At 33.7% G+C, this 16,389-nt stretch overlaps 1 protein-coding gene across 5 annotated transcripts in view; it reads left to right on the forward strand.

Annotated features, from left to right (window-relative positions):
* The window catches only part of TFEC (transcription factor EC), a 123,411-nt gene extending 109,976 nt beyond the window's left edge, over nucleotides 1-13,435 (forward strand). For all 5 annotated transcript variants that reach the window (XM_032870958.1, XM_032870967.1, XM_032870991.1 and 2 more), the window contains 3 exons: nucleotides 2,930-3,005; nucleotides 7,671-7,818; nucleotides 8,691-13,435. In XM_032870958.1, coding sequence (XP_032726849.1) covers nucleotides 2,930-3,005; nucleotides 7,671-7,818; nucleotides 8,691-9,071 — 605 coding nt within the window. In that variant the 3' untranslated portion in view covers nucleotides 9,072-13,435. The remainder of the gene's footprint in view (nucleotides 1-2,929; nucleotides 3,006-7,670; nucleotides 7,819-8,690) is intronic.
* The last annotated feature ends 2,954 nt before the right edge of the window (nucleotides 13,436-16,389 follow it).

Genomic DNA, 16,389 nt, shown 5'->3' on the forward strand with positions numbered 1-16,389 from the left:
CGTGTCTCAAGTGCTTAACTGCCTCAAGTGAGCTTGACTGAGTGTGAAGCCTTCTTGTTTTGGAAGGCCAATCAAAAAATGAGAAAAGAATAAAATAGAATAAACATAAATAAAAACTTCAAAGTTCTAAAACAAACCAGGATTTTCTTACATGGGGTTAGCGGAAATTGATCCTACAGGGACCTGTGGACCCTACATCTGTCTGTTCATATTGTACCTGCTACATCACAGGCTGATCAGAGTTTGCTGATGGTGAAGTTACGAGGAAAGAGCTAACAAGGGGTTCTAACCATCTGTGAGGTTGTCGTGGAAAGGGAAATGTTCTCACTCTGATAGTCCTTAGCAGTAGAGCAGATCACCTTTGGTCCAGATTGTGAGACAAGTAGAACACAAGTAGGGGCGAGCCAGTTGTTGACAGAAGGGATTAATACAGCAAGGAACTATGGGTTTCTCTCTTCTTTTAAAACCTGTTAACTCATGACTCTCCTGGCTCTTTTCTTCTTTTCTCTACATCTCCAGTTTAAATAGCAGGTCATTTAGCATAAAGTATGATAGGTGCCTAGTATGTCTATTGTCAAGTGTTTGCTAATCTGGATTCCCTTACTGGAAGATGTTGCTTTTTGGAGATCTCAATGTTAAAAAACACTTTAATATCCTATTGTAAATATGATGAATCTAGGACCACCCCTAAAATTTGGCAAGAGGACAAATGGAGACCCACTTACCAGAAGTTTAAATATTTAAAAGTTCTAACTCAAGCTAGAGAGTGCTACCTTAAGTATTCTCTATTCTTTCTAAAGACTGGAAGGCCAGGTGTGAATTAAGAATTCTCAGATCATCGGAGCTCTGACTGGGGGATGTCAGGGTCAGGCAAAGCTAGCCTTAAGCCAGCAGCCCATCTCACTGCTCTCCCTACTCCTTGTTTCTTTCTGTACTGCCAGTGGCCTTGGACATGAGTGCGCACATTTGTCTTATACATTTTAACTCCACAACCACTGGTGTAAATAAATTCCCTCGTCCGAATCTTGAGCCTAGAGGTGAGCACATCAGTGTCATGGTCCTCACTCAGGAGGATGGACCCAGGAAGGGGCCTGCACAGGCTCTGGAAGTGGGCCCAGGGCATTTGGGAGGATAGCCCCAGTGTGAGTTACTCAGTGTAGTTTGACTCCGTGAACTGACTTGCTCAGCTGGGAAGGAAGGGTGTGGTGAGAGAAGGCAAAAGTGGCTCCTCTTAAGTATGGGTCCAGGATAGGTTCCTCTCTCACCCTGATCTCAGAACAGGAAAGAATGGATATATCAATACTGTGGAGAGTGAAACCACAAACGGCATGCACTAAACTTGGTAATTTCTTAAAACTTGACTCCTTCGCAAATAACTACTACTGGATATGAAAACATTGAGGAACCAAAGTTCTCATTATAATTACCCATTAAAAATTTATCAAGCACAATCTAAGAAGAGTAGAATAGGAACTTCTGATATTTTACATAAGGTACATTTAAATAATAGATTTTGAAGAAATATTATAGGACGAAACCTTATTTTGAGGTAAAACTGTGAACATCCTTGATAGCTATTCTTCATCTTATATTTAAAAGTCTGTTTTATAATATAGTAGTATGTGTGAACATAGAATTATTAATAATTCTTACTGTGAAATATGTATGTATTTCTATCAGCTTTACCTTTGTTTATCTTTTCAGTTTTTTAATGTGGTGTCATTGTTTTTTGAATTAACTCCCTCAAGAATCAATTATATTCTAATTTTAGAGTAATCCCAATATATTATTACTGAAGGTCAAATCCATTCATGGTAAATTGCTTTGTAGAGTCAATTATTATTCTTTCATGACTTTCCTTGTTTGTGGTAGCAGATCTTAATTTTTAGCATGCATTAAGTATTTTCAACTATTTTTGATATATGATTTTCTTCTTCATGACCTTTTTCTTCCTCCATTTTCCTGGAAAGATTTTTAAAATGTTACCTATTGAAAAAATACTGTGTAGAAGGATATGTTGTGGTTCTTGATTCTAGGAATATAGAGCAGACTATAAGACTACACTATACTCCATAAGACTGCTTTCTCATAGGGGTCAAATATAGGAAGCTCTACTTATTTGTATATCTGATATTTACTGAACATTAATTAGATCATAAAATTTCCAAAAGCAGTGAAGTCGTGGAAATGCAAACAAAGAAAACAGTCTCTGAATAAGAATTTATACCAATAGTTCTCAAAATGTGGGCCCTAACAGCATCAACATGACCTGGGAATTTGTCAGAAATGCAAATCCTTGGGCCCCAACTGATGTATGCCAAAAGTTGAAAGCCACTACTCTATATATTATTGAAAATTTTTAAATTAGAAAAATATATTTACAGTCTAATCAACACTTATTTAATATCTCCTATATGCCAGACCCTCTGAGAATAGAAAAATGAGGAATAAATGACCCCTGCCCTCAAGAAGGTCACAGTCTAGTTGGGCACACACGTCCGAGATCTGCCAAAAGTTGTGTTGGTTCTCTGGGGATTGTATGAGAAGAGTAAAACATGGTGCAGACCTTGAAAAATTATGATCCTGATGGTCAAAATGAGTATGTGTGAAATGATGATCCAAAAGATAAATATATATAAATACATATGCATTTCAGTATGAGTGAATATTATAGCATTTCAGAAAGTGAAAAAAGTTGTTTTGAGAGAAAATGTTTTTAAAGCATTGTCAATACTAGAATCACAATTCTAATACTGTCATTTTTTACTTTTAGATTGAAATATATTTGAATTTTTATTTTGAATACTCTTTTGATTATAAGGAAATTTTTTCACTCACTGTTTTTTAAAGATTATTAAGAAAGTTTACAGCTGTCCAAAAGTGAATTATGCTTCAATGAGCATAATCAATAACATTTCTCTTTTAATAGTTGAAAGAAGAAGAAGGTATAATATTAATTACCGAATCAAGGAGCTTGGCACTCTTATTCCAAAGTCTAATGATCCGTGAGTTCAACAATCATTTCCATAATAATGTAATAGTTTGAATACCCTCCAACATGGGTGGGAGGGAAAAGAGGAGAAGAGTACCAATTGCTAAGAAACCAAGTAGCTTATGGTAAAGGTAAGGCAACTCCTGGTTTTATTAAGTATCTATTCGAGAATGATAGTTATTAAGCATCAATGTTGTTACTAACATTTGCTCTTCTGAGATGTAGGAAATAAGGACATTATTTCTTCTCAGTTCATAGCAGGTCTTTCGATATGGCACCAATATTGGTAAATTTAGTGGTAGTATCAAATGTTGTCTATGACACTTCTTGTATATTCAGTTTACAGTTATAGCAATTCTTCCAATGTGAGATTTATGTTACATGAACATTGAATTGTTAGGTTTTCAGAGGTCCCTAAATTCTGGAGCCATGCAGGTAAAAAATAGGATTGTAAAAACATGCTGATTGATGCCAACCAATAATTAGTTATTTTAATTAAATTTTCAGCCACTTTTTGGCGTCATACACAAAATCAGTTAAACAAGATGTTTGAGGTTGTAAATTTCAGGAAAGAATTGATTAATCAAAGTATCAAGTTAGAATGTCGAATGTCTCTCCAAAACATAAAAATAATGGCCTCCTGGGTGGCTCAGTGGGCTAATGCCTCTGCCTTCGGCTCGGGTCATGATCCCAGGGTTCTGGGATCGAGCCCCACATCGGGATCTCTGCTCTGTGGGGATCCTGCTTCCTCCTCTCTCTCTGCCTGCCTCTCTGCCTACTTGTGATCTCTGTCAAATAAATAAATAAAATATAAAAAAAACATAAAAATAAGATCTGTTGCATTAATAATGACTTCAAAACGTTTCATTCAAACTGAGAACTGGCCTCTCCAAATACTAGTGATCATCCATTATTCAAAAACAGTGATGTTTGATAAAGTGATATTAGTGAGATTTGGAAATACTCTTTCCCTGAATCCAAATGTGCCAACTCACTTGGACAATTCAATAATTTGTAATAGAAGGGAAGGTCGTATTTCTCCTCATGGGCATATTAGGTGCAATGGCACAAAGAGCCCCTTTTGGAGAGTCTGAAGAACTTGGTCATAGTGTAGCTGTCATTTGATAACTCTTCAAATCACTTAAACTCTCTAAGCATGCAACTCCTCCTGTTAGCAAAAGAGAATACCCATTGTCCTGATGGGACTTTTCTTCTTTAGCACTTAATATATATACATGCACATTTATTCACCAAGCATTTGAGGTAAAGCCAAGGCTTTTTTTGTTTGAATATGTGTTTCAACTTTTCTTTCTTACATAAACTGCACTAAAATGTATAGTTTATTTTAATTTCTTTAAAATAAAACAAAAACTCATACAACTCAAATATAGAGATACTTTTAAAATGTGTATACCCTTATTTGTGACAGCATATTTTTTAGCAACCCAAATTTACTGACATTTTAATTGAGTTTTTCCAAAGCTTTTAATATAATCTTCCTAAAAACAGTAACTATTTTTATAAGTGCTTTCTTTTTTGGCATTCATACTTTACTAGCTAATGTACCTATAACTTAATTATATTATCATCATAGTAATTACAGTGGGCATTAATTTAACCGCTCAGTCAGTACATGGCACCACACTGACAACAGAAATACCTGGATGTATCAGAGGGTAGCCCAGTGCTCTCTATTACCTATTTTGTTCTGACAACAGTCAGTGAACATCACAAAGGGAATGGAGTGTTATTAACCTTGAAAGTGATTGGATAAAGGTCAGTTGAGAGAGGTTCTCTTGTAACTGGTGGAAGCTAACCCACAGTGCTAGAGCGTGGTTATATGCAGAAAGCGCATGAGAATTCAAGACTGGACTCTGAAGCCTAACTGACCATCTTCAGATGTCACTATGCTTATAAGGCACCAATCGTATGGTTGGGTTTTTATAAACATAAAGCCAAATACTATATATGAGAATACCGTACAAATGATAACGCTTCTGTAAGGGATGACTATTCTATACTTTATAGAAACTTTGGTTATAAAAAGGCTCCTTTCTCCTTCCAACTCACGGTCTGGAACAGTGAATGGCAACCTTTTCCTGTAAGGGACCAGATAGTAAATATTTTGAGGTTTGTGGGCCACATAGCCTGTGACAATTTTCTAACTGTGTTGCGGTAGCATGAAAGCAGACATAGACCATATGTACATGAATGAACATGGATGTGTCCACTGAAACTTTATTGACAAAAATAGACCACAGGTCCTAGTTTGTCTGCCCCTGATCTAGAATATAGAAAATCAATTTATCACAGAATCATATCCAAAAGAGACTCTCACTGGTAAAATTTTATTGTAAACATTTTTAAGTGTTTTCCTCCTCCTTATGGATCTCAGAAAGAAGTATCATTATTTATTTTAATTGTATTATATGTATGGAAATGATATTTATTTTAGGTCTAATTAAAAACATTAATTAATTCAACATTGACGATATCTATATGTGGTTCTGTGCACATAGCAGGTAGAAGAGATGCTTCATTGTCAGCTGTGGCATTCCAGACATCCAATACCAATTGTGTTTCAATATATCTTATCCCTTGGCTTGCTGTGGCCTCACCTGTTACTCTAGGGCTTCTTTTTAGGGCCCACCAGTGTGAGTCCCATGGGTGAATTCAGAACACAGCCTCTTTAAAGCTTGGATCCATGGGGGGACACATGGGTGGTTCAGTCAGTTGAGCATCTGACTCTTGATTTTGACTCAAGAAGTTGGTTAAGAAGAAACCTTACATATTAAAATGACTTTAAAATAGAATGAACTTAACAAATTTAGTGCAAATGATGTCAGATAGAAATGGTCAGAAGACCCATTGTGTGGTCTTTACCACCATTTTGAAGGTTTATTTAAATAAAGAGTACCTTAAACTTCAAAGTTGACTGGTGGTTATCCTTTCCATATTATTTCTTCTGTCTTTCTAGGTTTTTTTTTTTTTTTTTTTTTTTTTTTTTTTCCCCATGAGAAGAAATAAAACAAAATCAGGGCCAAAAGTCTCCTGCTGCAGCTTAGGGTTTTAATTCAGGAGTTCACATTTTTGAGTTACAAGTACCTTCTTAGCTTAATGACAAAAGTAGCCCCTTTCTCTGTAGCCTTCCCATCACCGGAGAAGTCACCGTGAGTGGAATGAGAACAGCAGCTATGATGGCCCTAGAGGAGCTGACAAAGCATTTTCACACTCTTGACAGACTCTAGTAATGGGTTGGTGTCTTTTGGTAGAAAATGTTTTAGCGTTTTCTAGTAGACATTTTCACCTGCCAGTAGAAAAGTATATCTTCCTTTGATTTATTGCCCCTAATGGAAGTATCACCTAACCTTAACTTCCAGTGAGGAATATGCAAGCCAGATTTTTCATAAACTATATTTTCCCACTTCTGATCACTTAATACATACATATTAATTTCAATCTATCTCACATAGATCATATAAAACAAAAGTACATAAAGTGTAATTCTAAAAAAAAAATTTCCTACATGCTGGGATGCCTGGATGGCTCAGTCATTTTTGATTTTCGCTCAGGTCAGGATCTCAGCATCCTAGGCTCCAGCCCCACAGTGGGCTCCATACTTAGTGGGGAGTCTGCTTAAGGACTCTCTCTCACCCTCTCCCTCTGCCTCTCCCACCCCACTCATGCTCTCTCTCTCTCTCTCTCAAATAAATAAATAAGTCTTTATAAAAAATTTCCTACATGCTTACTTATGCTGTACTAAAAAAAATAATCTCATGACTCTGAACTGAAAATTCATCAAGGTTTTCTACAACTCTGATTAAATTTAGCAATTAGTTTGACATCATTCTCCACATGTATTATTAATTCTCATACGGGATTAAATTCATTGATGTATTTTTCCAGAAGTTGCAACCGATCGCTTGTTTCATAATTCCAGATTTATAATTTCTCCTGACTTAAAAATAAGTTTTAATAAAATATTTTTCCTGTGCTCTAAAAAGATTATCTGGTAATGTTTAATTTATTTACTTGTCTTAAATTTATTTAAAAATAGGCATCCAACTTTTAAATCAAGTATTGATGTCTTTGTGCAGAAAAATTTGCCTAATGATTCTAGAAAGTTTTGCTCTATTGCTTAAAGTGATGTTGCTAAACTCTGATTTGTTTCACAATCACTCAGGATCACCATTCAGAAGGGACCTTATTTTTTTTTTCTTAGAAGCATAAAAGCAACCTTATTAGAAAGTAGGTTAAAAGACTGGTACATTCGAAATGATCTTAAAAAATTTAGGCTTAAGTCCTCAGTAATGTACATTTCCTAGTTCATTAATGCAGAAATACTGCACATAGATTTTAATCTCAGAGTTAATAATAAAAGCAATTTTCACTAAAAATATAAAAACTGTAATGGTAGAATCATGATATTGCATTTAGCTCTCCCACAAAAAGTCACTTTATTACTTTCTTTTGACACTTATTTTCATTCTGGGATTAATTTTACTATATAAGGGCTTCTTAACTATTCTATTAAAATTTCTATTCAGAAGCAATAATATCTAAGAGTGAATAATAGTCATGTAAATCATTATTTCATATTAATGTAAAAGATTTTGTAAGTTCTTATGAATTCTGCTGACATGCACAATTGTGAAAAGGTTATCTCTCCGTTCTATAGTGATATGCGCTGGAACAAAGGAACCATTCTAAAAGCATCAGTGGAGTACATCAAGTGGCTACAAAAAGAACAACAGAGAGCTCGAGAATTAGAACACAGACAGAAGAAATTAGAGCAGGCTAACAGGCGGCTTCTACTCCGGATTCAGGTTTTTATAAAAATGTTGCCATGAACCACGTCACTTATATGTGACTTATCCACCATCGGTTTTATTCATTGTATCATTTATTTTTCTTATTAACAATTATTTTCCTTCTAAAGGATAATTTTATTGCCTTTTAGAAGCTCTTGGATTGGGTTGTTTCAGTTAGACTTTGATTAGATGTCCACGATCAAGGTGGCTTTAAAAGTAGAATGAATAACAACTAATTGCAAAATGCCTAAAATAGAACCAATTTGATAAGCACATGATGTTATCCCAGCCAAAAACTAATAATAATTAAAACATTTTTTTCTTTATATCATATTGGACACTAAATTGTTCTCTCTCCCTTTTATTTCTTTAGTAACATTGCTATGGATTTCATTGCCGCCAGGCATATTATGCCAGTATATATTAAGTCAGTCCTCATCTGTTCATGTGACACAAAATATCAAAATATGGGTTTTCATAACTCTCAAGATTTTTTTTATGTGAGCGTGCTTATTGCCAGGTAAAGCACCACTCTGTTCCATGAAATGGTCCTATAGTGAGAAATTAATCAGGACGAACAAATGAAATATTTTCCACTATCTCCAAATGGTTATATTGTAATCTGAGCCACTATGGAACCATTCTATGTTATGTATTCCCTTGAACAGCAATGAGAAAAGAATTTTTTTTTAATCTGTATAGTTTTCTCAGGGTTATTTTTCAGGCATTAGAAACACACTCGGTTCCATTACTTGCAAAGAATATTATAATATGTATCAGTCTTCATTTTGAATGCTTGTTAATATTTTTTTCTATTTCTGGTTTATTTACTAGAGTTAAGTCCACTTGCAAAGTCATCATTTAATTATTATTGTTTGATATTGCAGGAACTAGAAATACAGGCTCGTGCTCATGGTCTGCCAGCCCTGGCTTCACTTGGCACAGTTGATTTAGGTGCTCATGTCACCAAACAACAGACCCATCTTGAGCAGAATTCAGTAGACTATTGCCAACAACTGACTTTGTCTCAAGGGACCAGTCCTGAGCTCTGTGATCAAGCTATGGCCTTCTCTGATCCTTTGTCACATTTCACAGATTTATCCTTTAGTGCCTCTTTGAAAGAGGAGCAAAGATTGAATGACATGCTACTAGATGACACAATATCTCCATTTGGAACAGATCCTCTGCTATCTGCCACTTCCCCTGCAGTTTCCAAAGAAAGCAGTAGGAGAAGTAGTTTTAGCTCAGATGATGGGAATGAATTATAAACAAAGCAAACAGGCTCAATTCATCAACTGGGAAGCAATTCTATGCTGGTGCTATGCAAGTATGTTCTGTTTCATATATTGCTTTGGCTTAGTTTTCTCAAAAGGAATAGACTGTTCACGAAAAACTAGAGATGACAGAAGAATTCACAGGAAGAAGAAACATGGTGTTGAAGAATTATTGAGAATGATTAAGGATTTTTTCTTCTTTGACTAAATTGTGTTTTCCTGAAAAGAGGTACAGCATAAGAAATAACTCCCTACTAATGTTGTCAGAGTGGAGATGTGGTGATGTATTACTGGAACCATCAGACTGCAAGGAGAAAACCTACTGAAATACGCAAACCATTTTTCACTTATTCACTTCCAACTCTTCTATTCAAGTCTTGTGTTAGTCATCAAGTATCAAGATCAACAGCTCTCATAGTCCATTGACTTCCTCCACTGTCTGCGGGGACATGTTGAAAGTTCAAACTTGCTAGAGGAAATAGTTAAAAGATACAGAATCTGTCATATTCTAATTGAAAAGTGAATCTTCAGTAAACATTAGAGTTTTCCACAATAAAATACCAAAAATTTATGAGAACTTTGCTTCCTAAAATGAGGCCTAATCCCTCTTGTCAGTTCAATTACACTAATTCTGAGAGTGTCTTTGCATATTTATGTTCAAAAAAGGAACATGTTGAATAATTTCCTCAAGAATATGAGCTGAAATTTTACTCCTTCCCACAAACATACACTTACACACAGACACACAATGTAGGTAGTACATGTCCTTTTTATTTTCCTTTCCTTTCATGATTTTTCTAATCGGGATCAGAAATTGTATTCCAAATCTTCTTTACTTCATCCAAAAGAGATACTGGATAATCAGTTTCAATAAATAGAATACCCCCCCCCAAAAAAAAGACTTTACTAGGACTTCTCAGCTAGCTACAATTTATCGCTGTCTCTAAAAATGGATGTAAATTAATTAGTTGATACAGTTTTGCTCCAAATTGACAAAATATAGAAACTTTGTTTGCCAACTGACAAAATAATTAGTGAAACAGAAACTCTTTCTTATTATATTGAACTCTGAGTGGACAATAAAGCTCCATTCCCATAAGTACTTAGGATACCCTGTCACCTTTGCTAGCTTTGTTAGCGTTTATTAAAAATATTTATATCTCTAATGCTCTACTCAAAATTTTCTTTCTCAAGAAAGAAAGCTCAAGCTTGGGATTAGGAACTGACTTACCAAGCAGGTTGCTCTGTGCTATATCTCCATGAGTGATCATCTGAACAATGACTATTTATGGAGGGATATGCAGACTTCAGTGGATCCTGTGAAAATGTGGAACAGATGAACAAGATATGGTCTTACTCCCCAGGGAGTAACAAGACTACATGAGGAACAACAACAAAAGATAGAAGACACATAGAATTAAGCTCTGCATGGTACAGCAAAAGCTACAAATACAGAAGGTCAGAGAAAATGGAAATGAATGAAGAAGGTTGGAAAATCACAAGTCTATGGGAATGTAGAATGTAACTTCTCTTTAAAAGCATAAATTTGGTGAAAGGGAGGGCATATTAGGGAATAATATCAACCAAATGACAAAAATGAGAATAAATTGAGGAAGTGTCTTCATGGAACATTCATTAGAAAGATCTGGCCACCCTAGAAGATGTCTGCTTGGAAGTCCTGAAAAATAATTTTGGCAACAGATTATAGAAGATCTTGAATAGTAGGATGAAATGATATGGTACAAATTGAATTTTTTTTACTAGGAGGGAGAAGCCTAAAAATTAAAATGCTACTGTACATTACTAAAGTAATTCAGAGGTAATCTTTCTTGAATATTAACTTTGGGATAAATTTTTGAAAGGGTGCTTTAGGTATTACTCACAGGGAAATATGTCATCACAAAATTTGAGACATAATGCTAATGAAAGTGGGAAAATATTAAATTCCTATGGTCTAGTAATTATCTCAGGCTTAGCTTACAGCATTAGCTCAGAGTTTGGAGAATTAAAATAATTTTTATTGTTTGACATGGAAAAAATAACTCTAAATTTATAGGAATAGTCATTAAAGCCAGATAGATAAATTCATCTGAAATAGGCCATGTGAAAAAGAGCAATAAAATACACTTCAAGAATTTTTGAGAGAACATTATATGCTTTTAACTTCATGATAAAATTCTACTTTATTATCTAGGTTGATAGTTTAATATAACAATACAAATCATATAGAAGGAATATATTTTTAAATCCATGCAAAACACATTCTAAATAGAGGCTAATTTCTGTTTTCATTTTATCCAGTATTCTCATTTCTTCGTATTTTGAGAAGACCTACACTGGTGATGTCATTACTCTGTCATTCTTTTCAATTCTGTTTAAATACTACTACTCCATTCCTGAAGGTCATTCCTCATAATCTTAGCTAATGTAAGGACTTGACACAGATGGTAGTCTGAACAAAAGAGATCTGAGAAGAGTACTACTACTATTTCTGCTACTTTCAGATGATAATAGCTATCAGGGGATTGTAAAATGGGTAATGGATTTTGAAAGACAAAACAAAGAGTGGTGCTGTGTCACAGTCAACTGAAACAGATTAAAAAATTAATTTTAGTCAGTAGTACTTAACTTTTTAAGGTATTGAGAATCTAGTGAAAGTTATAGATTCCCCCAGAAAAATACAGAGTTGTATATACAGTCCAATATTTGCACACACCAAGAAGTTTTAGGGACCTCCCAAATGTCTTCTTAGATGCCAGGTGAAGAATTCCTCTATCAGGAATTACTTTAATGGAAACCACTGTAGTTATGTATCCATTAAGAGCTAAGTGGGTAGTGAATATCATCTACAGTGATGGAGGAGGGAGCCCTGTTTATCTGTACATCACTCTCCCAACCCTAAGAGTGTTGAGGTTGCCTAGGAAAGTAAAGTATATATAGCAAACACTTGACTATTCACAAAGGAACTTGTTTACTTATAAAGTAATCTCCCTTCAAACATCCCTGTTGTTTATATACTTCCTATTATATACTCATGTTATATATTCATGGTCAGTTTCTCTACGATTATTGGATATTGTAAACATATGCCAGTAACAGTTTAAAATAATGCAGTATGTATTTCAAGGCAAAAATATGTAAATTCAAAAGAAAATTATGTGAGTATCTAAGAATTGAGAGAGATCCTTGAGATATTTTTGTAGAAATGAGACTTGTAATATTAAAAGTTGTATATTGTTTATCAAACAGTTTTGTCACAAATAAGCCTCAGCTGTCACTGGACTATTAATATGCAATTAACTAAGATTTGTTCACTCAAAAGATTATTGCATAATTGTAATTACAGTAATTGTAATTGTAATTACAAATAATTGTAATTACAGTAAACTTTGTTTAAAATAAGGTACAAGTTTTATTTACTTTTAGTTATCTTTTCAAGATAATGTCCCATGCAATCTTACATCTCTATTTACTATAAACTATTGGCTCTCTTTTTTATGGCTATGTCTTTTGTGTAAGCAGCCTTCCCAGTTCCAAATTATCTTAAAATAACAACTACCTCCTTTGAGTACCTCTCCATATATTTCTTCTTTTAGTGTCCTTTCCCATTACTGGAAAATTTATATATACAGAAAAAATTTCCTCAGTTTACAGACATGGTATCAGTAACTATAGCCTTCCTTATGTGGGTACAAAAGCTCTAAATAATAAATACCTAGATGAGCTGGGGACATTGAGAAATAGCCTTCCTCTTTTTTTTTTAACTCATTTTTTTTCCACTCACGTGACTATAAATAAAATATTTAATAGCTCTTACTTTTAAAAAATTAGGTACAAGTTTCTCGATTTGGCATGCTCATTTACCTTTATGTCAGGGGAGAAGTTAGATTTCCCAACGTTAAGAAGAATGTATTTTTTCTTTGTTTTGGTAGATTGAGTCATGTTAATTTTTTTATACTTCAAGGTATCTTGAAATTTTTTTTCTTGCTGTTCTGATACTGTGGAATTTTGATGTTTAAATAAATAAATGTCATAACTAGAAGTGTTTCAGTGTTTTTACAATATCTCTAGGCTGATATTTACTGATCTTATAATATCTAAAATGTAGATGAAAACTGGAATCAATTAGTCATTTTGCTGTGTTATCAGCACTAGATCAACCATCTGGGTTTCTTGAAAACACCTGAAGGATTGAATTTTACTTCAGTATTGATAATGGCACAGCCTATATAAGCTACATGGAATGACATCATTTGGCCTTCCAGTGCCCTGCATGTTGATAAGTGTAAGATGTCAACTCGAGTTAGTGTAAGTTACATATACGGAGATGTCATTAAATGTACTTAAGAAATACTAAACGCATTTAGAGTGTTGCTTATCTAATGTGTCAGATGACCTTCCCATAATCATTATTCATTGCATGTACCAATATTTTATCATTTGTATGATATTTAATTTGTAAATAAGGAACCTATTCAAAAACTGATAAAAATAGTTTTCTTTAAAATTTTTTGTGTTAACTTTTTTTTCTGTGACATTATTAGAGAATTTGAGTGTATAGGAGATTATCAGAAAACAGTTCTTTGGATTAAAAAAGCAACCTCCCACTGGATCAGTTAATTTAATGATGAAATACTACTTTCTGCTGCTCGATACATAAAAGGGGATGTTTTGTCTTCTTCTTGTGAAGAGATTTATTTATGTATTTCTATATATCCAAAGTATTTCTCTTAACCCTCAGTAAAATGTCTTTTTCCTACATTTATTCAACAGGCTTCAAGAATAAAATTAAAGATTTTTGTGTTTGCAGCACTACCTCTCCTATTCCTTCACTATCATTTTATTATAAAAATTCTATATTTTCAACTTTGCTTTTTCCACAGAAATAAATGTTACTTAAAACTGGTGGTTATATATAACAAACAAATGAGAAAATATGTAAAAGAAATTGTAGACTATCATTTTGCAGAAAAAATTATATATGATCAGGAAGTTACACATTATGTTATTCTTTAATACATGACAACTGAAGTTTAAAAGCTAACTAAATTCAAGGATCTTACCTAACAGCATTGCAGTTGCTTATGGCATACAAGGCTAAAATTAATTCAGCTATTTAATCTTAATAATAACAATGTAGTTAAAAATCTTTGACTTTAATAATGTTTTATACATATAAATAGCTGAAGTAACATTCCTATAACTTTAATCTAACATTGCTTAGATCAAGAAAACATTGCTAGTCTAGTAAGACCATAGAATTTGTAATTATTGCTATTTCTCACTTTTATATAGCAAAGTAATGTGTCTTATCATCTAGGAAAATGAAGAAAACTGGTGTGTACACTAATGCATACATAAATCTTTGTGAACATTCTTTAAAAAATGTACCAATATTTTCTTTGAGTATATTGAATGAAAGCACAAACTTATTAAATGCTTTAATATATTTTTTATTCTGCCTTTGTCTATAGAGTGTACTGGAAAATACAAAATGTGGGTTAATCATCGGAAAGGATACTCAACAGCCCCAAGACTTCACAACTGACAACGGCCTACTACACAGTCCATGCTGAAAAGAGTGACCCAATAGTTCCCTATTAACAAAAATAATAGTTACACTCTTTATTATAGTCTCCTACCATCTGCTTTTCCATGCTGCTATGGTTTTGACTTATGGGAAATATTTATCAAACTGTTGCAAATTTGCTAACAGGCATAATCGTAGCAGTGCAATCACTAAGAAACGCTGCAAAATCTTTTAATATACTAGATGGTCCCCAGATAATCTAGGGTAAATAGAATACTGTATTTTAATATGTAAAACATTTTAAAGCTGCTAATTGGTATTGACTAGCCCTATCCCTTGATAATGAAATTAATAAGGATTTCAGTTAAATGTTAAGACACTCTAATATTTAATACCATGTTTATGAATTTTCATCTACATACCTTCTTCAAAAATAATCAAACAGGATAGCTCCAAGTTGACTATAGAAAATAATATTTTATGTTCAAGTATAGGTTCATTCCTTTTTTAAGGCTATACCATGTGAATATTTTTTAAAGCATTAATCAATGCCAAAAAATACTGATCAATATCATAATTTCTGTGTGGAAAGAAGTAACTAGTATAATATAGATCAAAAAATCAGGATAATTTTTTGGCCCTATACAGACTGAAAAAATGGATGACTGAATAGATTTTATACCTGACTGTTTATCGTGTATATACATACATGTGTGATGTGTTTGGGAATGGATACATGTGTGCCCATGTGGGAGCTTACAAAAAAAGTTTTCTAATGTCTTGGTATTAGAAACGACTCTACTATAAGAATATGTTATTCTTATATTATTGTTTATTGGAACCTACACATAGGCACTATTTGGAGTTGTCCCCAAATTTGGTCTATTAGACACACGCACGCGTGCGTGTGCGCACGCGCGTACAACACACACACACACACACACACACACACACCTTGCTCTGAACTGAGTCCAAAAGGTGGGATGGATGAAGACAGCTGTAACAGGGTTTTACTATTTTTGTTAAAGTAAGTGATATATGTTGCTATCGACCATTTAGATAATAAGCATTGGGTTTACTGACCACCAATATTATCACCTGCAGTGTTCTAGCTTTGTAAAATGTAATAAGGCTTATTGGTTAAGTAGTGGATACCCATCATGTAAAATATATATCACTTTCATTAATTGGCATCCATAAGACAAGAGTACAACATTCTAGATGGTGATGATTTTGATAGGACCGACCACATTGCGGTTAAGTATATGATTCACGTAATAAGAAAAAAGGTGCCTGCAGGCTATTGTTCCTAGCATGGATTAAAATTTACATATTGCTTCTCCTTATGTCAAAACATCTGGTGCCTGCAAATGTTAACATTTCGTTAAAAAGTTTCACAAGCCAGGAAAAGTGGATTGGAAACATTGCATGTGAATCATTCAAGCATTATAATAGAATAAGAGCTATGTTCAGAAAAAATTAAATTGTTGCAAACAGTACTATAGTCAAGATTGTAATTTATTTGCTTATGCAAGTGAAAGGTGATGCTGTGTATCTGTGGAGAAAAATAGTGTTTGAGTTATATGGTTATCTCTTCAAAAATACTTATTTCTTATAATTATATGGAGCAAGTAGGTTTCTAAGTCCTTCAAGATTTTACAATGACTCTCAACAGAGACTCTCTCAGCCGTCTATAGTTCTATAAAAGCCATTCTGATATACCTAAGAATAGGAAGAGGGAGATATCTGAGATTTTATTCATTCTGCCATTAAATTTTTATT

The sequence above is a fragment of the Lontra canadensis genome, unplaced genomic scaffold, assembly GCF_010015895.1.
Source record: "Lontra canadensis isolate GAN:19392208 unplaced genomic scaffold, GSC_riverotter_1.0 scaffold2, whole genome shotgun sequence".
Taxonomy (NCBI): domain Eukaryota; kingdom Metazoa; phylum Chordata; class Mammalia; order Carnivora; family Mustelidae; genus Lontra; species Lontra canadensis.